Source organism: Anser cygnoides, chromosome 21, assembly GCF_040182565.1.
Source record: "Anser cygnoides isolate HZ-2024a breed goose chromosome 21, Taihu_goose_T2T_genome, whole genome shotgun sequence".
In the NCBI taxonomy this organism is placed as follows: Eukaryota; Metazoa; Chordata; class Aves; order Anseriformes; family Anatidae; genus Anser; species Anser cygnoides.
In genome coordinates this window covers 4008745-4032287 of record NC_089893.1, presented here as the reverse complement: position 1 = coordinate 4032287, position 23543 = coordinate 4008745, and the positions used below count along the sequence as shown (strand labels likewise).

The 23543-nt window shown below is 44.0% G+C and overlaps 1 protein-coding gene across 2 annotated transcripts; it reads left to right on the top strand.

Annotated features, from left to right (window-relative positions):
* The first annotated feature begins 55 nt into the window (after positions 1 to 55).
* Positions 56 to 22151, top strand: BCO2 (beta-carotene oxygenase 2). Of its 2 annotated transcripts, XM_013187165.3 has the most exons (13): positions 56 to 333; positions 2021 to 2113; positions 8786 to 8981; positions 10103 to 10314; positions 12365 to 12480; positions 14315 to 14417; positions 15583 to 15711; positions 15856 to 16016; positions 16575 to 16742; positions 18957 to 19094; positions 19792 to 19974; positions 21022 to 21132; positions 21491 to 22151. In XM_013187165.3, exons 1-13 carry the CDS (start codon positions 228 to 230, stop codon positions 21602 to 21604), a joined length of 1830 nt encoding a protein of 609 aa, XP_013042619.1. In that variant the 5' UTR covers positions 56 to 227; the 3' UTR covers positions 21605 to 22151. The 2 variants fall into 2 exon arrangements, with proteins under 2 accessions (XP_013042619.1, XP_047919272.1); XM_048063315.2 differs by lacking the exon at positions 2021 to 2113.
* The last annotated feature ends 1392 nt before the right edge of the window (positions 22152 to 23543 follow it).

Here is a 23543-nt window from a genome sequence, read left to right as displayed (position 1 = left end):
GGTGTGACACCGCAGGCCGTGCCCCCCGCCGGGAGATGCTCGCTTCCCTGGCCGGGCAGGGGCCCGAGGCTGCCGCGCTGCTGCCGCTGCCCTGCTCCTGCTGCTGCTGCTGCTGCTGGCAGCCTCCCTGCTGGCTCTTATTCTGAAGCAGCTCTCCGCAGCCACCAGTGCTCTGCTGCACGCTGCTCGTCCTGGCAGCGGTGCCCTTCCAGACCATCTCCGACCTGATGCCTTCGGAGCAGAAAATGTTTTCCAAAATCCTGTTGTCGGCCGTCAGCATCCTGCTCGCTAACTTGCTGCATTTCCTCTCCTCCCTGATGCAATTTGTTCCAGGTAAAATGCATAAACAAACAAATCCTTCTATCCCATCATCTTGGAAGGGGTTTTCTGTCGACCTGCTGTTAAGTGCTGCTGCTAGCACAGGTCGGTCGGTAGAGCAAGCTTATTTCTAACGATCAGGAATTAGTAACTAAGCAAATTCAAAACGTTTGTTGGGAGCCAGCATTCCGTTATTTACAGGAAAGGTAAGCGGGAGAGGCAAGTACACTGCACAGATTCTCTCGGATTATTAGCAGATACGGATGGTTTAGAGCTGGAAAGCCAGTAGGCAGCAGATTCTCTCCGCAAGGGAGGCTGCTGTGAGATGTGTAAGTGGGTTGTGAGAGGGAGAGGATTGCTTAGGGCTGTGACATTACTGGAGCTTTGATTTGAACGTACAAGTGGGAAATTGTGCCATGGGATTTTGCCTCGCCACAGCACTCTGCAGTTTGTGCCGTCATTACACAATTCAATCTGTCTTTTGTTCTGACTAAGAGAGGGAGATCTGCCAGCATAAAATAGGAAAATAATACAATTCAGGTCAGTTCAGAATCTCTCCTTTCCTATTTGTTTTTATTTATGATGGTTTTCCTCCCCCCTTAGAATAAAAGGGTTGGTTCCCACAGCTTGGAAAGGTTCTCCGATCTGCCTTTGTGTGCCACCAGTGCACGTCGTCCATGGATGCAAGTTTAGGAACAGTCCAGGAGATTTTTTTTCCACTGCACGTGTAAATAATTTGGTGTGAGGCATATTGCCAGCAGCATCTGTGAGATGGAAGAGAAAAGAATTTGGAGTCCAATTAATGCAAACTAAATGACCAAATAGAAAATCTAGCTTTGGGAATTTTATGTAGAATAACATACGGTGTTAGCATTTCAGGGCATGATAAAGTACTTTTCTGCTGTAAATAAAGCCTATATATGCGTACATTTATGATGTTCTTTTGTTCTGCCAGCAGATTGCAATGACTGTAGAATCTAGTTTATATTGGGGTTCTTTGCTAAATTCTCCTGAACCCTGCTTCTTTCATTACGTTTGAAACTGGACTGCATAGGAATGTAAAGATTTGTGGTTTTTCTATTTGATTATCTGATTAACATGAAAAGCCTGAAATTTTCCTTGCCTCATTTCTTGTATCTTTTTGGAAATTACAATTTTTCACTGACTTTTAGTAAGGTCTTTTTGGAAAGGCTTGCTGATATAGTATTATCTCAACTTAGCTAGAAGGTAAGAATGTTGAATGACGAGACAGATCCCCTCCCCTTCTCTCCCCAGGATTACTTTGTTCAAGCATTTGAGTGAAAAAGTGATAATATCAGGAAAAAAGTGCAAATTAAGTTTGTTCCATCTGTTATATTTTCCATGACTGGCCAAAGTTACTTTCTCTCCTTGTTCATGGTGTCTTTCTAGAGAAAGTGTTCCAAGGACTGGACTATGTAAATCATTACTGAAGAAAGAAATTATTACACTTCCTTTATGTCATCGAAAAAAAAAAAAGACCCCTGAAGTATAGTATTTATAAGTATTTATTTCTATAGGTGTCTTTAGGGAATCAACAAGTATTTCATATGCAAGTATATGCACAGTTCACAGTTGCTCTTCTGCCTTACCTCTCCTTGACATGTCTTTCTCCCCTCCTTTTCACCATTTCTTTTCCCCCGTGTTTTCTATTACTTCTTTTATGTTCTTCTTTGCCTGTTAGCAAGGAAGTGGGTGGCTGAGTCCCTGACAATGGGAAACCTACAGGCTAGACGGAACGAGGAGTCACGTATGGGGACTTCCCAGCAGACACAAGGCAAGTGCAAGAACTTCAGTAATCAGTGTGGGACACTGGTGAGCTGAGTGTCAGCCCTGGTGATTCAGCATTGGCAGAGGCTGGAAATCAATAGCTACAGCAGCATCAGCTCCTTTTGATGTGGGGTGGGTTGGGTTTATGAAAGGCAAGTCCTGCTTGACGAACCTGATCTCCTTCTATAACAAAGTGATGCACTTGGTGGATGAGGGAAAGGCTGTGGATGTGATCTACCTTGACTTCAGTAAGGCTTTTGACACCGCTTCCCACAGTGCTGGGTCCTGCACCTGGGGCACAACAACCCCAAGCAGTGCTACGGGCTGGGAGATGAGTGGTTGGAAAGCTGCCTGGCAGAGAAGGACCTGGGAGTATTGGCTGATAGTCGGCTGAATATGAGCCAGCAGTGTGCTCAGGTGGCCAAGAAGGCCAACAGCATCCTGGCTTTCATAAGAAGCAGTGTGGCCAGCAGGTCTAGGGAGGTGATTGTCCCCCTGTACTCAGCTCTGGTGAGGCCGCACCTCGAGTACTGTGTTCAGTTTTGGGCCCCTCGCTACAAGAAGGACATGGAGGTGCTCGAGGGAGTCCAGAGAAGGGCGACGGAGCTGGTGAGGGGTCTGGAGAACAAGTCTTACGAGGAGTGGCTGAGGGAGCTGGGGTTGTTCAGCCTGGAGAAGAGGAGGCTCAGGGGAGACCTTATCGCTCTCTATAGGTACCTTAAAGGAGGCTGCAGCGAGGTGGGGGTTGGTCTGTTCTCCCATGTACCTGGTGACAGGACAAGGGGGAATGGGCGAAAGTTGTGCCAGGGGAGGTTTAGGTTGGATATTAGGAAGAACTTCTTTACTGAAAGGGTTGTTAGGCATTGGAATGGGCTGCCCAGGGAAGTGGTTGAGTCACCATTCCTGGAGGGCTTTGAAAGACATTTAGATGTAGAGCTTAGTGATGTGGTTTAGTGGAGGGCTTGCTTGTGTTGAGTCAGAGGTTGGACTCGGTGATCTTGGAGGTCTCTTCCAACCTAGATGATTCTGTGGCAGATTGGAAGGAGAAAGCTATTTTGCTTGCCTTATTGTTCCAATCTGTAATTTACAGGGATGATAACAAGGCCCACATTTTGCGCCAGAAGACTTCCAGATCAGCTGTTATTCTTTATTCTGTGAGACCTCAGGGAGCTAGAGTTCCTCTGCTTGAGGAATCCCAACTGTGGGCATTCTTTTTACTGGTCTGCCATTCGGTCTGGTCCTACATGTCTTTCTGAGTCAGACTATGCAGTTGCATGTGGAGACAAATGCCTCTGTGCTTTGGATTTAAATATGTAGGTTAAAATAAAAGTGGGTTTGCTATATCCAATGTGATTTCAATTTCACAGCTAGCAAACATTTTCTGTCCACTATTAAGATTTTCTGACCCAACCAGCACTGTTCAGGTGTAATTTATTGTCTGATTCATTGCTGCTCTACCCAAAACACATGGGTTACTTAATGTATAGAAACCTTTTTTTTTTTTTTTTTAAGATCCTTGTCCTTGGTTCCACAGCTTCTGGATGTAAATAATCCATGATAGAATGTCAGTTTGTGACAGGCAGAGAAATTGTGGCACACTTCTAGTTGAATGGAAACAGCACATGAAAATGATAGGCTGTGATAATTATGCAGAAATAGCTTACAGTCTTTGGGAAATATCTGAGGAAAAAGTACAATGCTGTATTTGGCTCTGCCTCTGCTCTGATATGCCAAATTAAGTTTGGACACTAATCCTGTTTTTAAGGGTTCGAAGTAACATGGAAATTTGAGTTCAGAAAAAAAGATCTTTGAGCTGGCAGATTGAAATCTGGCACTGTTTTGCAGGTATTATGCTCAAACAAGTATATGAAGTCCCACTGAGAATTTAGTGCCTTTGATTTGTTGCTTATTCAAGTTCTCCCATCTTGGTCTGTAGCCTGAACAACTGTGGGTTTGTCTTTTAAAGGGCACACAAAAAGCTGTTTCTTAGTGCTAGCAGAGTCAGTTACTTCAGTTAACTGTTGCTCAACATTAAAAAACAGTCCGTCTTTTGTCTTTTACAGAGATTCGTGTCCTTTTGGGTAGCTAGATGTTAAACATTTAGAGCATTGAAGTTAAACATTTAGGAGTGACCCTATCTGATGGCAATATGCCTTTATAATAATAGCTCATAAACAGTGCTTTCAAATAGGAAGTGTTTGTACTCCATTTGCTCAGTGCATTTCAGAATAGGAGCAGTTTTTAATATTAAGCTATGATTAAATCTGGAGGGTAGACTTTAATCAGGTGGGGTTTATTCAGATTTATTTTTAATAGGGAAGAAACATAGGCTAGGCAGGTGTGGATTTGTGTTTTTGTGTGTGTTTTGTTTTTTTTTACACAGCTGTAGTGACTTACAGATTAGCAACAAATCAATATCCTTTAAAGTACTTGTTTTGTATTGTATTGTGCTGTACTGTCTTGCCGTAGGTATTGTAGCAGCTTGTTTTGTTTTCTTTGAATGAATACCAGCCTTTCCAGTGCTGACAAGGAGAAATGTGTTGTACTAAGTCCTTCTGGTCTTGCTCCACATGCTAATTAGTCTGTGGCATTGTTTTCTGGTACTGATCAAGTCTCAGTATGTTGTAAAATAATGATACATCACAAAAGCAAAGAAACAGAAGGTAGGTTGCATTAAGTCCCTTCAAAGAAGCACCCATCCAGCTGCCCACTCAAGGTGCTTAAATGTTGCATTGCTTTGTAGGTGATGGTCACTGAGGAAATCTCCAGACAACCTTCTTGTTCCTAGATCTGACCAGGGGTCAGTAATAATGAAGTGGCTTACATAATGCAACTGAAAGAGACTTTTTTTTTTGTGTTGTGCTGAATGTAGTGGAGGTAATTGCTTATTTTTGTCTTTTGTTTCTTGTCCTGAATCTTTTCATAACCAACTTAGCAGAGCAAACTTGCTTCCTTCCTGACCCCCCCCTTTTTGTTCCCTCCTTTTCAGAAATTTCCTAGAATGATTTATGTTTCTGAAAACTTCTGTTCTGATTCCTCTGGACATCATGACTTATTTGCATTTAGCATGCATTACTATCAGGATCTTCATCTCCTTTGATTAGTTCCCAGAAGGAAAGATACTACATGATCTTGCTGTGCTTGTTTTCTCCGTGGTCTGATCGTACAGGGCAATAACGTACATGTTCTTGTTGTATATGGCCTGTTCTCAGACGCTTTCTAGAAATCTCTCAAACAGTTGGGTCTATCCAAGGTCAAGAAAGATGAATTCTAACCAGATGAGGTTTCAAGAAGGACTACTACGAATCATGTAAATGACAAGTTTGAAATAGGAGAAGGAAAGCTAAAAGAACGTTGTTTGCTTAGCTTAGGAAGTGATATAATTGCTCTCTCTAAATACAATATGTGATAAACACACGAGAGGGAGAAATACCAAAGCCACCTGACAGTGCTGACAGAATAATGAGGACGATGATCTGTCCTATTAATAACTTCTTTCTGTAAATTCATAGCATTTTTCTTATCACCTGGGCAGTGGGTTCTAAAGCAGTCTTCCAAACAGAGCTTAAGAGCCAGGAAACACAGTAACTTTTAAGACAGACCTCAGATAGAACTTTCTGGGACAGCAACTGGGATGATAGATGACCAAGGAGGTGTTTGGCAGTCCTGTTCAGCCTTATTTGTGAAGTATATCTTCCTAAATTTCCATATGTAATAATGCTGCTCACCAGTATCTTTTTCTGTTGCTCCATCCTTGGTTATGCCATTGTTGCTTCTGCTTAGATGAAAAAATCTCTCTTTAGGAACATGTTGCTCTCTTTTTTTTTATTTTATTTTTACATATCTTACATCTTCACAAATTTTCTCTCAACCTACTGAAGCTGTATTTCTGCAAATACTGATGGCAGTCACTAAATCAAGTATCAGTTGATATGAAAAGCCTTCTGTTCCTTATATAAGGAAATACTATGGAGCACTCATGTTGGGATCAGATTGAGTGCTTCACATAGGATTTAATCAGAACTTAATTGAATTTTAAGAGGGAGAGGATGTTGGTGGTTTGAGGTTAATTGCTTTAGCCCTGCAGCCTGAATTCTTTATCTAGCTGACTTACCATATTAGAGATCTAAAGAAGGATTTGAGGATTGACAAGCCAGAGAACTACATTGAAGGGATCTTGCAATTCAATTTCCTGCATGCCTAACACCCATTCCGTCTCAAGCTGTCCTAAAGAAGCAAGCTCAGGCAAATGCTGTGTGCCAACACAGTTCTTATGCAGATACTCTCCTGCTCTGAAACAGCACGTTTCCTCTGTATGTGTGAATATGTGGTTTCAGAGGCTCACGGATAAATTGTGCAACCTGTGTAAATTCACTTACTTGGATTGAAGAAGGTAGGCTAGAACAAGCATCTGCGGTGGTGAAAGAGAGTGGTATAACCAGAACAAATCGCTACCTCAAAATTCAGGAGGAGTTTGATTATCTGACTGGAATCTGTTTAGTGTTTGGTTTTGGCTGTCCTAGAACTGGTTCAGGAATGGATTTCTGTATGCCAGGCTGTCCCTGTTTATCAGTGTTTCACTTGTACCTAAATCTTCATCGGTTCTGGTTTAGTTCAGGGCTAAATAGCCTAATGGTGAGGATGGAGCAGGGCAGCAGAGCAACTCCACCGACCTGTGGAAATGGAGCCTGTGCTAGACGAGGAGGTGGTAGCACCGGGAGGGAAAGCGACAGCCTGGACACTTTCTAGATAAATCCCCCTTTGCAGCTAAATGGATTGCCAAAACAATCCTTGTGTTGATGAGGCTTTGCAAGCCAGGCTACTGGAGCTAATAACTGTGTGCTGTTAGCACACAGCATTCCCTTCTCTTCACGCTTCATTGATGCTTTTCTCCTAGTAAGGGGAGATATTGCAGCCAACGTGCAAAAAAGGGACTACATCAGAAATGATCTTTTCCTCCTATTGCTTATATCCTTGCAGGTAAATCTGTTTAATCTGCTTTGTCCTGCCCCGTCAGTGTATTTCAGCTCAGTTTCATGTGTGTTCTTCATCACTTCCTTTTTTTTTTTTTTCTTTTTCTTTTTTTTGGCAGGGAGGGGGGAGGTCTGCAGGGGAAAAGCTAGTGATTACCTTCTTGAGCTTCTGAAATCGGATTGTCCTGGTGAGTTTGAGAACTGACCTGTGTACCTTTCAATAGTCTTTTTCTTTTTCAATAGTCCTTTCAATAGTCTGAGCTTCTGGTTTATTGCATTTCAAATGCTGCCAACTTGGCGAAGTCCTCCGTGTGCAGTGTAGAGAGAAAACATGACAACCTGTGTTTGATAGCCTGTATTCTTCCAAGATTTGGGGTTCTTTGAATTCATGCTTGTAACTATTATTTTGTTGTTTGTGTAGCAAGCTATGGCTTGCCTGGATTTACAGTAGAGCACTGGGAATCCTCTGAGGTGTTCTCTGGGATGTTCTTTTTAGTGAGCTGCCTTGTTGGTTTTTTTTTTTTGTCTTTCTCTTGAAAAAGCCTTTGTACTATGGGTAGAAAGACTTTTTTTTTTTTTTTAAATTCAGTGGAGGATGTTTTAAAGTTTTGTTTAAGAATAGCTCATTGTTTTTAAGGAACCTAATGCCATGATGTATCCCCTCCTCTAAATTTCAGTGTTGGGAGATCTTGAATTTTGGCTAACTATTCAGGTTGAAAGGAATACTAGTAGTATAAAATTTCTTCACTGTGAAATGGCCAGCATTAGGAAAATCATGCATTACCTTTAGCTGCAAACAATGCTGTTGCTTGCTGTGAAGAACCTCATAGCACAGTTTTTCAGCACTGTTTCAGCAACCCTTGGTTAAATTCAGCTCAGATGAATTCCTAGATGGAGGTGTATGAAGCAGTATAGAACATGATTGGACCTGGATAAGCCTTTCTGTTAAATTGTATGCTGCTGCACTGGTGACTTCATCTGTAAGTGACTTCATCTGTAAGCGACTTCATCTGTAAGCAAGCAGGGAGCAATTCTTTTAATACAGAATTAGTTCACAGCTGTTAATGCCAGAGAATATGGCCATGATGGCATAGTAAAGCATAGAGGCTATACATAGTAATCCTTGCATCCAGTCTGCTGGCATGGAGCTGAAGTGAACCATACCTTTAATTATCATGTTCCAAACCTCAAAGCAATAGATGCTGCTAGTCCTTGTCCTCCGTCTTCTATGCTGTTTGCTCCGTGCTGTATTGGCCTTGCTTTCCTACGCATGTTTTACACATACAAAAGCCTTTGCAGTCAAGGACTTTACAAAACACTTTTCTCATTTCACAAATAAAAAAAGGATAAAATCTGGGCATACAGCAACATCAATAATGGCTATAAAGCTTCATGGTCAACCACTAGTCACGGGACAGAAGAAAAACCCTAAGAAAACGGCCCATTTTTTTACCTCCTTTTGACTGCAGAACAGGTGTCTCTAATGGATTAACTAGGTAAAGTTAACTCCACTGGATTTTCGTCTCTCTGTTGATGTGTGGGGTATTATGGGAGCAGAGCTTTAGTTCGAGTATCTGGTACAGACTGGCTTCTTGCAGGATGCTGAATGTTCTCCTAGATACCCAAACTCAAGCTCTAGCAACTGTCTGCTCATTCAAGTGAAAATCTTAGTTACTTGCTTTTTGTTGTCACTGCTTTCTTTGCAGGTTTAAAGAGATCCCTGCCCAGCCCATCAAAAGAGCAAACCACCTTGCCCACTTTGCAATGCATCTCGCCCTTACTGAAGACAGTAGAGGAGACCCCCCAGCCCATCCCAGCGAAGGTCAAAGGACATATTCCTGAATGGATAAATGGCAGTCTGCTGAGGAATGGTCCTGGGAGATTTGAGTTTGGTGAGGAGAAGTAAGTCTGGGTTTGGCGAATTTGTCAAATAATTCTGGCCTGAGCATTAGCTAAACCTAAAAGGGACCCCCCCCAAATGGCTTGCCACTGTTGGAGCACCTTGTAATTTCTTTTGAAATCAGGTGAGGGGGAAATCCTTGTGTTATCATTCTTTTAAGAACGGCTGCTCCCTCATCTAGAAACTCTTAGCGGGCTCTCTGAAATAGCTGTGTGGTTAACTTAATAAGGGTGGAGAAGCTGAGTCACAGAGAGGCTGTGTCCTACTCAGAATGGTATAATGACAGAACAGGGCTGGGGATTAAAACATACACACTCCCAGTCCTTTTTTATTAACAAAAGTCCATCCCGCTAGCTCTCTGAAATCCAGGGCGCAACTTCTGAAGTTGATTGTGCCAAATTGTGTGAGTTGCTTTAGAAGCAAGTCCATCTCACTTTAAAAATAAGATATCAAAACATTTTAAGAAGGCAACCCCTGGCTTTGGCTTGGGATCTGCCATTCTAGCAAACCGATGAACCTTGCTCTTCTTCCTGCAAAGCTAATGGCAGCAACTAGCCAAAGGTGATCATACGACGAAGCCATTCTGCGGTTGATTTTGTGATTGATATTATTTCCAGAGATTTCTTTAACAAAACAAACCCACATATTTCCAGATATTTCTTTGTCTCACAGATTTCTCCTTTTGGAGGGAATGACATCATGCCAACAGCTGAGAGCTAAAAGAAGCTCCTTGTGCGATTGGGCTTTCAGTAATGTTTTGTGTTCTTGTTGTGCAGTAATGCACAATTTCTTTTCCTTTTGCAGAAGTCTTCGAAGTGGCTGGTTTACTAGCATAAATTATTTCCCCCATACATAGCATTTTCAGAAATTCCTAAGGTCCATTTTCGGATGTGATACAGGGAGGCCCAATCTCTCTGAAAGTCAGTGCCTAACTTCAGGACCCTCACCCACAAATACATTTTATTTGTTTCACTCAGTTGAGACTCATCACAAGGCTGTACATATTTATTTGTTCGTGGGCTCTGGACATGAGTTTGTCACAGATGATAAGGCAAGAGGGAACAGTGTAGCGGACCATAACGTAGTGTCCAACTCTTGTTCTCCTATTTATGTCTGCTTGTAGGTATAACCACTGGTTTGATGGCATGGCCCTGCTGCACCAGTTCCAGCTGAGGAATGGCACAGTGACGTACCGGAGCAAGTTTCTGCAGAGCAATTCGTACCTCACTAACAGGCAGCACAACCGCATCGTGGTCTCAGAATTTGGAACACTGGCAATGCCAGACCCATGCAAGAGTGTGTTTGAGCGCTTCATGTCACGCTTCGATACGCCAAGTAAGAGGGTTTCTAAGACATGGGAAATGTTCTGAGACTTTCTTGGGAAGCTCATGGTTAGGTTTGCAGGGAGCTGTGAGGAAGTCTGGTGGAGGCCTATTCCGAGCCCATATTTTTCTTAGAATATGGCCTCCTGGAACAACACTAACTACTACAACTCGGTGTCTGATGTAGCTGGGAGATGCACATTCAGCTTAATGCTTTAGTGACACTTTGTCTCACTTGATTCCAGAGTTTATTGTAAATAACCAACAGAATTCTTTCCAAAGAACACCCTGTACAGGTCTGATAATGAGCATTACACCCTGCAGTTCTCCCTGAGACACAGCTTTGCCCTTAAAACACCTTGCCTTGCTAAGCTTGTAGGGTAAGTGGGCTAATCCTTCCCTTCCTGTACTAAGGTGTAGGAGATGATACAAGTTAGGGTGAGAGAGTGTTTTGCACAGGAATGGAAGTACCATTGCCTATAGAGTTCTGCATAAATTAGGAAAGAAATAGGCTTAATTTCAACACAAGTGTCTTCCACTAAAACCAGAACAGACCTAAAGTGTGCAGCTTGTTGCATGTGTGTGTGACAACTTTCTGCTTCTTATCTTCCTGTGGTGAAGGATCTTGTTCTGACCTGTCCTATGGGCTTTTCTGATGCCAGCTTTGGGCTCTGTGTCCTCTGTATGCACAATGCTCAGTCAGGGCAATCTTTTTTTCCTTGGCTTTTCTCAGCCACCTGGCTAGTGGGTCTCAGCCTCCTGCAGGAGTAGCAAGAACAGCTCTGACTGCTGTGCGTGTGTAGCTCTCAAAGGGCATCTCCCTGATTCAGTTTCAAAGAGAACGGGGAAGAGAAAGCAGTCCTTTCCCAAGCTCTGTCACGCAGATAGCATCCCTGCCATCCCCTTAGCCCAAGTTGTAGCCTCAAGTCTCGCCTCTTGTTTCCAATGGTGTAAATCAAACATGGGACTCCTCATGTGGCTGTCCGAGGAGAAAATTTTGGCTGGGGAGGAAGGGAAGAGAGATATGAAGAAATAAGTCAGAAACAAAGGGCATATGAAAGTATGAAGGTTATGCTGGCCTCACTGGAGTCATTTCCACACTTCCCTTACTAGAATGTTAACGTTTGTGTGTATTTGAAGAAGGCAAATTAAGACGTGGTAAGTGAAATGTGAAACAGAAATTGAGCCTCCTACTTGAAGGTAACACAGTTTTGTCTATGTTGCTCCTTGACAACATCTGAGCGAGGCAATTGGTGCAGATGTGAGAAACGAAACCTGTTTAAGCCTCTAGGAGGTCAGTAGAATCACACGTCTTCCCAGAATGTATAAAGTGAACAGCTCAGTGTCTTTGTTTGGGTCCAACTCAAGCTCTTTTGCAGGAGGTTTCCAGATCTCGTAAGAAGCAACAGAGGGATCTCACCCTGGAGCCTTGTCGTGCACGTGAACAGTGCGACCTTAACTGGCAATGCTGACCAGGCTTAAGCATCCAAATTTAATAGCTGTTGAGATACATAAAACTCTCTGCTGGGTAGAAAAGCCTTCCGTCACTGCAGATATACAGTTAAGAGGTCAATTCAAAAAACTTACACTTCATAGCTTTTTAAATCAATGCTAGTTTCAATTCTTTAAATTATATTATTAATGATGTTACTGTCACTGACCTGTCTCATCAACAGCCTGAGTCCTTGCTTTTTTGTGTTACTGTTGAGTATGTGGAACTTTGTGTGGGGTCTTTCAGTGAAAGATGCTTTAGCTTTCCCCAGCAACTGTTTCTCAAGATTTCTGCTGATGCAATCAATTCCCTTCAGTTCCAGGAAACAACACACCACCAGTAGGTTACTGGTATCTAGCACTGAGCTGAGAAAGATGTGCAGCAACTGCTAGTCCTTGGCTTTTTGTCCTGAACTCGTTTGTGCAGAGAATTTCTTGGGTATCTTTGTAGATTAGGGAGGTATTTCTGATCAGCCACAGGGGGATCAATGTCACTGCAAATGGGTTTCTTTGTCTAAACATGTCCAACTCGATGTGATGTAAGCTTAAACCGAGCTTGGGTTTCGTTTCAGAGCCAAGTGACAATGCCAGTGTGAGCTACGTTGTGTATAAAGGAGACTACTATGTCAGCAGCGAGAACACCTTCATGTACAAAGTGGACCCAGAAACACTTGAAACAAAGGAAAAGGTGTGGGCAGGTGGGCTAAGGGGGTTGGCTTGTGGTACAGAAGAACCGGATTGCAAACCAAATGATCGGTGCAGCTGTAAGCCATAGTCAGAAGCATCTCTGCATTGTGTGCTTGAGTCCCTGAGAAATCTACCTAGCAGCAAGGCAGCTCTCACTCAGTCACTGCCCACTGCAGCGGGCCAGGAGAGAGACAGATGTAGACTCATTTCCGTTTGGCCTTTTTCCACCGAGCTGGCTGCTTGTCTGGACTTGTCTGGACTTGTCTGTACTTGCCTGTGCATGAAGAATAGAAGTGCATACCGGAAGAAGTTAACATCACTGATCTCAGATCTCTATTCTTCCACTGTCACTTCGGTCTTCCCATCTGTTCCCTTTATCTCTTCACACACCCCCGGCTCTAAACACTGCAGACCTGCAAAGCCTTGCCTAAAACCTCGTTGTTGCAACGGGGTGGTGAAGCCAACGTAAAGTCCAAGCGTAGCTGCCACTTCACTTTTGCCCATGCTAGCAAAAGAACCGAAAGTCAGAGCCGAAGGCTTCCCATATGTCCTCTGCACTGCCTCACAGGAGCGTGGCTGTCTTTGAGGGCAGAGCGTGGCTTGTGAGATGGCAGGGTGAGCTACGTGCCCCCCTGCAGGCTCCTTTAGAGGAGATATGGGTATTTGCTGGGCTGTGAGAAGGACTGAAGAAGGATTCTGCCCTTCCTGAGTATTAACTGCCCTCCCTGTATGTTACTGTGGACTGTTTAATACCGTAAGATAGCAGTCTCAGCACACCCTCAGGTCTCGAGGGAGGCATTCCAGCAGTCCCTAGGTCTCTGCAGGACCTGTTGTGCACCGTGAAGACGCTCTGTTTATGAGGTATTGCACGCTTCTTGCGTGTTGAAATTGAGAGTTTGATTTGCTGTTTTCTGTTTCGCAAACCACAATTTAGCGATGAGAACATGTGTAGGCATTTTTAGTATGAATGTTCAGCTCTGTTCAGCCAACCTGTCACTTGAAGAAAAAAAATCCCCATAAGCTGCGTTTTAGATGTAGACTGGCATTTTTGGGCTAAATGCAGGAATGGAAGGGATGACTTCACTTTTAAAATCTCCGATTCGAGATGTCTTAAAAGGGTGTGGTTTTGTGAGCTGCTGGTGGCCTGGGACTCTTTTCAAAGTGGGTCTTTCAAAGTCTCAGGCTGGATACATGAAAGCAATTTTTGAAAAGCAGCAGATCTTCCATGCCTTAATGTTTCCATGCATATGTTGATCCCCCTCCATCTTTTTTCCTTCAAACTTCCTTCCCAGCACATCCCCTCTTCTGTCTGAGTCTAAACCACAGCTCAGCCCAGGAAGGGAGAGTACTTTTTTTTGTGTGTGTGTGTGTGTGTGAGACAATGACCATCGATTAGCTATATGTGCTTTCAAAAATTTATTTATTTTTTGGGTGGGGTGCGGCGTGGGTGGGGTGTGGGGTGGGCAGTGACTGTCTCTTTTTGCATGTCTGCAGTGCTTATTACATGGGGTCCTAGTCCAAACGCTCCTGTGGACAACGTTCCCACAATGTCAGCATTTCTGGCCATAGTAATGTCCCTGTCTCCCAGAGAAATGGCTACTGCTATTAGTCCCATTTTACTGGTAGGATGAATGCACCAAGAAACATGGTTAATTTTCAGGGATTCAGGAAGATTTCGGGCACAATAAAGGCTTAAATTCAGATCTCACAGTAGGGCCATAGTCACTAAGCTATTCTTCCTCAGACTTCACCAAAACTAACGTTTAGAAACACTGTGGCTTGCTAGAGAGCAACAGGAAACTTCTGCACTGACTGAAAATCTCTGGGGTTTGCAGGTAGACTGGAGTAAATTCGTTGCAGTGAATGGGGCCACTGCTCATCCTCATTATGCATCTGATGGGACGACATACAACATGGGCAATTCCTATGGGAAACATGGTAAGATTGGGTCTGGCCAGGCTGCTCCCTGCTGCTTCAAGGAGCAGTTACTGAAGAAATTTCAGTGTCTAGAGACCTTGAAATTGCTGTTTTTCTTGGTATCAAAATGATGGCAGATCAGGTTAGTTCTTATTTCAGGGTGTCAGCCTTCCCCAGAAAAATGTCTTCTCTCAGCCATTAGTTTCAGATGCTTCTGACTCTGGCCTGTGAATATCCAATGGATTCCCCACTTTTTCTGCCAAGGTTTTATGGAAAACAGGAGAATGATATTTAAAGTCCCATTCAGTGTTGAAGCGTCGTTGAAAGAATTTTGACATTAGACACGTTTTCCTCTTACATTAACTGGCTTTTGATAAGAATGATAACGGTGTATACAGGAAAGAAAATGGAAGTTATTACAGTGACTTGGCTATCTCACAGTGAACCTGAATTTTCTGGCATACATTTTCTTCTCAAATCCATGAGCATTACATCAAGTTGGGATCTAGTTACATCTGCATGGCTGCTCAGAGCTAGCAGGCACTGCTGAAAGCCCTCTTCTTCAGATGTCTGAGGCCTATGAAGACAGCCACTGCTGTTTATTATTATACCTCAGGCAAGTTCCAATTCACTGAGCAGTTGCCCAGTTTTGTTTTTCATTCTTGCTGTTTTCATTTCCTTTTGGCTTTAGCAGCATCTGGCATTACAGCACATGCTGTTTTCAGCTGGAGAGACTAAACCTTAGATGATTATTCAGATATGCCCTTCATAGCTGCCCACGTGCTCAGATTTAGTAAATGAGCTTCAGTCATCGCCAGAGTTCAAAGTTTTCATCAGTTTTGGTATATAATCTACGAACTTGGTTTCTTCCTGGTGCTTTTATTACCGGATACTCTGGGTTAAAATAGGGAATTCATTGCAAACAGAAAAACTAGATGGCAGTTAACCAGGCTGAGAAGATCCTTCTACTGCCTTTAAAATCTTTTTGTGGTAGTCATCTGCTGTTGATTGTTTTATTGACTTGCTAAATGTTTTGTTGTTTGTTCATTTGTTTTCTGCTTAGTTTACACATGACTGTGATTCCTAGTACACTAAGGAAACAGAAAGGAACAGAATCTGACTTTAGTTTCATGAATGTGGACAGTCTCACATCTCAGTGGTGTTGAATACCCATTCTCCTTTCCAGGGACAAGGTACAATATCATTGAGATCCCTCCACAAAAGTCAAACTGCAGTGACACGTTAGAGGGAGCAAAAGTGCTGTGCTCCATTGTTCCAATGGATAACATGAAACCCTCCTACTATCACAGCTTTGGTAAGAATGTTTCCTGTCTCATACTCTGTGGATTTTGCCTACTGTGAAGCAGATGGGGCTGTTTGCTGCCCTCTGCCCGTAGATTATTTTTTTTTGCCTCATTTGCTAAATTCTCTGATGATACTTCCTTTGCTCCCTTTTCAGGGATGAGTGAAAACTATATCATTTTTATTGAGCAACCCATCAGGCTGAATCTGATGCGGATTATCACTTCCAAATTCCGTGGGAAGCCCATTTCCGAAGGGATAAACTGGGAGCCTCAGTACAGTACTCGCTTCCACGTGGTGAATAAGCACACTGGGGAGGTAGGTGGCTCCTTGGCCTTTTCAGCAGCTCTGCAACTGTAGCTGGAACTTTAGATCTCAGGAGAAGAGCTGGGTAGCAGCCCCAGATGGTTTTATGAATCAGTGCAGAAGTTACTGCAGCATAGACTTTGAAAGCACAGGTGCTGGTTTCTTAGAAATGGCGTGACTTCATGTATTTTCTGCTCTATTGATTCATCTTTTTGCCAGCCCTAAAAGAACAGGCAGAAATAAGAAATTTGGGGTTCCTATAGAGTACTATTGCATATAACAGGGTCAGGCAGAGCCTGGGAATGATGCCTATAGCATAATTCATGGATGGATGGAGCACATATGGACCCACGACAGCAAGGGACCTATCCTGGGCTGCTTTGTATTGGCTTTTCTTCACCTGGGTCTGCCTACTTCCTGGCTTAAAGCAGCCATTCCATAGCAACTCAAGGGCATAAGACAAATATTAAGGAATAAGTGGGAATGAAGTGAGAGCAAGAAGAGCAAGTCTCTGAGTCTTGTCTCCAATATTTAGAGAAGAAAAGTCAGTCTCTCTTACGGTCACTGTAGGTGCTGCCAGGACAATGGTATAGTAAACCCTTTGCTACTTTCCATCAAATCAATGCCTTTGAAGATCATGGTTGTCTGGTCCTTGACCTGTGCTGCCAGGATGATGGAAAAACTCTGGCTACCTACAAGCTTCAGAACATGCGGAGGAGTGGTGTAGATCTGTATCAGGTAAGATCTCTGCATTTGTGTTGCTTAGGATCTGCTGGGGCCCCATGCTTGTGGAGTTACTTTTCTGAAGCAAAACTCATGCTGGTAGAATGGAGAACGTTACAGGGAGACCACAAGGCAGAGGATATAGACTAGGCAAAGGAACTACGACTATATGGAAAAACTAAAATTATGATCTATTGATATGTTGGTATTTTTCTTTCCTTTTAAATCTCTTAGCAGATAATCTCTATGGAACATTTCCTTGAAACTTTTACAGACTGGTGTGTGACGTAGATCTCCACCAGACAGGCAGAATGTGCTTTTCTTTTAAAATTTCATTTTTAATGATACTCATTTTCCATATCCCCATGTAATAAAAGGAAATATTTTTCCCCCTAAGAAAGTATGCAAAATGAGATTTTGCCCTACATTTACATGGAAAAAGGAAAAAGAAAAAGAAACCCTGCTATTTAAAGGCATTACTTCATAAACCCAACCTTTATTATGTAAATCACAAAGCATAGATATTCAGGAAATCCCTCCGTTGTTCTTCACGTTCTCTTGACAACAGCATGTACCCACACATAACCTACTATATCCAGCTCTGTCAAAAGGACTATATAATACCACATAAGACGCATTATTTTACATAGGTCATAGATGGGAAAAAATGGGGTTGCCTTGAGTTTCTTGTACTGCAGATGTGTTTACTGGAAACCCACCCATTGGGTGGAGGGTAAACATTTCTGCAACATGTTCAGACAAATCAGAACTTCCTCTATGGTCTGAGCTGTCTGAAAGCAATTCAGTTCTGATCTTAAAAGTGTACAGCTGTGTCCCTGAAGGGATGTTTTGCTTTGCTTTGGTTTTGTTGTTGTTGTTGTTACTGTTTTTTTTTATTTTTGCTGGTTTGTTTGTTCTTTCCCAAGATGCAATGAAAATTAATTCAAGTACAGCATAGTGTTGATATGGGCATTTGTTCTGCAAAAAGATTCTAGTTTTTTTTTCGGCCTTCTCTGAGCTCAAAAGAGATGTAATTTGACGTTTGAAGGTGTCCATATGTCAGCGTTAGATGCTCCAATACCCACGTTATTTAACTGACAAGTAGCTAAGCGATTAGATTGTACACAGACATGAGTGCAAGTCATATCAAAATCGACTCTTAAAATTACCCTACACCCAAAGGCTAAGGCGTGCCTGAGCATGATTTGTCTATTTTCCCCAAATAATGTTTAGTGCTTTTGTTTGCTGACTAGCTCGTATTTTGTTTGGTGGAGTTCCTCAACCAATCAGTTTTCTGTGGCTACCTGAAACACAAAAGCTTTGAAAATAGGGTTTCGGAATTAACATACGAAGTTTCACGTCCAACTGGTGAATTACAGGTTGGAGTAACTGAAAAACACCAACACAGAATCCCTGCCCAACCACCCTCTCAGTGAAGACCCTTTTCCGCATATCCAGTCTGAACCTCCCCTGATGCACCTTCATGCTCTTCCCTCTGATCTCTTCTGTTGTCTACCAGTGCCTGTAATGTCTTCTGTTCTCTGTCGTGTTGTTGTCTCTCAGAGATCTGAGACAGTCAAGCAGTTTTCCTCCTGAGGTTCATACACCTATAAAGCGCTTCTTCCCTGAGTGACTCATATTATTTAAAATAATGTGGAAGCTTCTCGGTGCTTTCTTTTGCATCAAGCTTCTGAAGAGGGACTCCCACTTTGTGCTCCGTGCTCCCACAAAGTGGGATCAGCCGTGGGGCTGTAGAAGACGAGTTTCCAACAGGGGTATTCCCTCGGCATGCTCAGTGCTGCTGAGCATTTTTTCTGTAATCCCCATTAGCTCATGACCTTGGTTGGGCAAGAAGGGCACAAGTCACACAAGCCAGTGGGACATATGTGGACAGGTTCTAAAAAGGTTTAGTGTAAGTCTGTTTTATCTGAATAAAACATCGTGCATCATATGTTCCAGGGCTGTGTCTGGAGAATAACTGGGTGATTTCCATACCCAGTTATGAAAGCAATGACGACTCTTGTTTTCTTTCTGTGCCTTTTTGTGTTCTACTGTAAAGTACTGCAACAAGCAGAGTCCTTGCCAGAACCTGGTAAAACATTTAATAGAAGGAAAAGATTTTAGGGGGTGATGTATGTCCAAAACTTCAGGTTTCCTCCAAAAAGGGGCACTTGGCCCAAAATGCCACTTTCCTCTACTCATCACTGTAACTTTCTGGTTTTGTAATAGGTTTATGACTCAGTAGCCCGAACTTTCCCCCGTCGCTTTGTTCTCCCACTGAACATGAGTTCAGACGCTCCTGTGGGGAAGAATCTGAACCCTTTGCCTTATACACTGGCAAAGGCTGTGAAAGATGCGGATGGCAAGGTATGTATTTGACTTGCAAAACTGCGTTTATAAGCTGTAGTGAGATTAAAGTTACCCTGTGCTTTTGTCTTCTCAGAGCTTGTCCACCAAGCAAGCAACATTTCTTCATTATTAAGCTGGGGCTTGGTGTTTTAATACAAACCCTACCACATTGCCTTATATGAGAGAGCAAGGACAGAGTGTGGTTTACCAAAAATGCCTAAGTGGGTTACAAGCCTTTATGACAATTGGTTGAATGTGAAGTTCTTCATTGACAAAATCCCCTGTGCTGTCACCTGGGCACAGAACTGTTCTTGGCTTCTCGCTCTGAACGGTCTGATAGTGTGGCTTTAGGTGGTATAGAACATGTGTTGTCCGCTATGAGGGGAGCAGTCTCTGTGTGTATCTTGTACATCACATTCCTGAGTGCTGGAGCCGGGTTTTTTCTGAGCCAGGGGCGCAGGACTGCATGGACTCGCTCCAGTTTCATTTTTTTTACGTTAGACTGACCTTGAAGTTTCCAATGCCTGTGAAGATGAGTCAATTCTTTGAATGAAGCAGATAAGGGAGGTAGATTTGGTGTTCCTACCTGCTTCCGTGCAATGTCAGACTCTTCAAACATTTGCTGCAACAGCTGTGCAGTGGGTTGGTGGGACCAGTCAGCTCTTCTGCCCAGTCAAAGCTAAACTGATGCTCCTGTAATGCATACTTCTTCTAGGTCTGGTGCACGCATGAAAATCTCCACCCTGAGGGTTTTGAAAACTTTGGGGGTTTGGAGTTCCCCCAGATTAATTACTCTCAGTACAGTGGTAAGAAGTACCGTTATTTCTATGGATGTGGTTTTCGGCATTTCATTGGAGATTCCTTGATGAAGGTTGATGTGGAGACCAAGAATTTCAAGGTGAGGTGAAATAGGGTTCTCTAGGAGTCACTAGGGTTCTCTAGGGTTCACTAGGAGTCATTCCCCTGAACTGGCCTGTAAGTTCTGTCATCTCCCAGGCATTGTGTTCTTCAGTGCTTTTTTTTTTTTTTTTTAATACGAGTCTGCAATGAGGTTCCTGATTTCATCTCCCACGTAGCACACTTACCAAACAGAAGATATCACTCCAGGTCTCTAGATAGATGAGGAAACAGGAAGGGTTGTGTAACATATGTCTCTCTCTTCCAGGCCAAAATAGTTATCTCTTACCAGATAGTGTAGAAAATACCCACGTAGCGTAGGCTGTTGGAGGTGCAAAGGCATTTTGCCAGAACACCTATAACACTGGTAACAAACAAGGTTTAGCATATCCCCACCTGCAAACACAAGCTGGGATTTATGCTGTCTCACCCATAAACAGGGAAATAATGATCTCCAAAGCTTTTAAGCTGTTAATCTGAGACTTTCCCAGGGCCTAGAGGAATTTAGGAATCCTCAAAAAGAGATGCCCTATTTTTAATCGTTCTGCTCTGGATACTCATTTTGCAGTAAGAGTGCCCTTCTTCCACGCAGCACTGGGTGCTGGGGCTCTGTCTGCAATAAGAGCAGAAGCTGCGCCTTCAGGTGGTGGTGCTGATAGATCTCCGTGCTGGCAAGGCACCTCCATGCTGCCTGGGCACAGTGTGAGCTACACGAGGGAGGTGTGCAGCTGGCTGTGCCAGCTAGGATGATGATGTTTTCTGAGCCTGTACCTGTGCCAGTGTGAGCTGTTGGACGAAATGAGCAATGGGAACCCTTTTCACTGCCTGTTTACACAGTGCCTTGCACAATGGGTGTGCTGTCACAACACTGCCGTCATCACAGTAGAGGAACCAAAAGAATGACTTGAAAGGTTGAACTGTAGGTTCCTCGGGGCACAGAGTACGCCTGGGTAGCTCTGTGGGGAGCACTGTAACTTGCAACTCTGCTAACTGTAGTAGACAAATGTTAATGAAATGAAACATGTCCATATGTTACTGCACTTGCTAGATTTGGCAGGAGGAAGGATCCTACCCATCAGAGCCCGTGTTTGTGCCAGTGCCTAATGCCACGGCAGAAGACAATGGAGTCATCCTGTCTGTTGTGATATCCCCCAATGAGGTAACTTATTCCTACTAGTTCATCAAAGCCATGTAGTATTAGGTATGCTTTCTAAACCACAAAAAAAAAAAAAAAAAAGATTTAAGGCTCTCTGGCAGATAGTTCTAGCACCGTGCTTCCCCTGGTGTGTACTTCTGCAATTGTCAAGCACAGCTAGGTAAACTTCAAGTAGGAACATTGATGTTTCTTGGGTGGCCTCTGTGACTCTTGGTGCTCCTGGCTAACTGTCTTACGGGTTTAGTCGGTGAGGTCTGGTTGTGTGTTTGGGCTCCTTTGTGTTTGACAGATGTAGTGGATTGGACTGTGGGATGAAGCTCACCTTGGCCATTCACTCTGTTCTTTTTTTTTCATCCTGCAGAACCAAAGTGCTTTCCTCCTTGTCCTGGATGCAGAAACCTTCAAAGAACTGGGGCGAGCAGAAGTCCCTGTGGAAATGCCTTATGGATTCCATGGCATCTTTAGGTCCCACTGACCTTGCCACTTCCTGTAACTCAGGGCGAGGTCAGGCTCAGAAAGAAACCTGTTTTCTTTTATTTACCAACACTGCATTATGCCAATGATGAAGGGAACTGTTTCTTCTCTATCATAACCTCTGAGTCACTGTTGCTTTCCTAACAGTTCACAGAAAAGAGAAGGCAGAAGCTCCATTGCTCTAACAGCTCAATGCTTTACCTTAATTTTCCAGCTATCTTGCTAGAAGAGTTAGGAGCAGTTCACAGAGGCTGCCATGCATAAGGGTTGCAAGGGAGAAAATGGAAACTAAGATGATCATTACCTTCTCTGGGTAGCAAGTATCTGTGCTTAGGGCAGTGGCGTTGGCTGAAATTAAAGCAGAAGAGAGGAGTAAAACTAACTACTAACATGTAGGCCCGGTGATGGGATGTAATTTTGGCCCCACTGCATAAAGATTGCCTTCAGTGAAGCCCCAGAGAATAGACACAAATGCTCACAGAAGCTGTACTGGTAGTGCTTTTCTCCATACACTAACTGTGCCCTCAAATAAAAGCTTGTGAAGTTTCTTCCTTTCTTTTGCTGCACTCACTGGAACTACGGCCAACTTTGTGCTGTGCCACAGGAGGCAACGGCAGCACCTGTGACCCACCCTGTGATGTTAAATCATCTCGAAGATATGTGAGGTGTCTCCATCATACTCCTGCTAAAACAGCAGAGCTGGAGGTGGCTCTGATGGCTAACATTTCCTGCCTTCTTCCTAAAGCAACTGGTATGAAACGTGTAGCAGTCCATTATGGCTTTGATAGCCTTTTGTTCTGGAGTTGTGCAGATCCAACTCCAGCACCCTCCCTTACACTTGTTTCCTCATCCAGGCTCCTGCAGTTCCTGGACAGTTGCCTCCAAGGTTAGCTGACGGCTCGGTGGGGAGGCGCGTTGAGGGATGCCCTCCCAAGTAGTTCACTTGAAGGCTCTTCTTCTAAGGACTCTGAAAAGTGAAGGCGTTCTGGACAAGGGATTTTCTTCCTGGCTTGATGACTTTTTATATTGCTTCACTGCGAGAAGGTTGGGCCGTGTTTTGAGCCCATTTCTTGAGCAAAGAGGGAACTTTACTGGTGCCACAGGGTTTGAAGGGAAACCCTGGCTTCCTATTTAAAAGTTTGCTCCGCTTTGACCCCTGCTGTTCTGGAAGCCAGCCCAAAGAGAGCAGGACCAAGTCAGAGCTGATTCACTCCACCCGAATGACCCGGCTTTATTTCCTCTCGGCCCTTTTTCACCTCCTTACAGGTCGTGGGCAAAGGCAAGGGAGAGGCAGGAGGCTTGCACACGGGGGCTGCAGCGCTGCGGGAGGGCAGAGCCGCTCTCCCACGGCCACCAGATGGCAGCCAGCTCCCGCTGCTGGGGCTCCTGCTGCTGCCAGCCCTGCCGCTGGGGCTTCGCCCTCCTGTCGCCTGTCCCCCCCCCAGGGGACAAACTCCAGCGAGGTCGCATCCCCACGGCGGGCAGCTGAATGATGGTAGGGGAGTGCTTAGTGGTGGTGGGTAGCGCTCTGTCACCCACCTTTTTTATTTTTTATTTTTTTAAATCTATTTTTTTCTTGGGGAGATGGGAAGGAGAAGCAGTGTCAGAAGTTCCCTGCGCTAACTGCAGCCCTCCGGAGTACTAAAGGCAGTGCTGCTGATCAATAGGGCAGGGGAAGGGGGATGCAGTGCAAAGGCCCTGCTCTGTTCAAAAAAGCCGGGCTGCAGCAGCACACGCTCCCAGCCCCTGCCTGCGTTGTGCGCTCACAGGCTGACCCTGCTACGCTGCGAGCTGTGCTCTCACCTGTTCCTGTAACACAGAACTGAGCATCCTGCCCTGAGGCTTGGAGTTGTCCCACTCCAGATGTGCTGTGTTGTCCCCGGGGCACCAGGAGGGTCCGGGAATGGGGCAATAAGTGGGTGTAGTTATCTCCATTCAAG

Coding starts and splice junctions, on each gene's coding strand:
- BCO2 (XM_013187165.3), top strand. CDS start 228: ATGCCTTCGGAGCAGAAAATGTTTTCCAAAATCCTGTTGTCGGCCGTC. Junction 12,481..14,314: donor CACTTGAAACAAAGGAAAAG/GTGTGGGCAGGT, acceptor TGGGGTTTGCAG/GTAGACTGGAGTAAATTCGT. Junction 21,133..21,490: donor TTGTGATATCCCCCAATGAG/GTAACTTATTCC, acceptor TTCATCCTGCAG/AACCAAAGTGCTTTCCTCCT.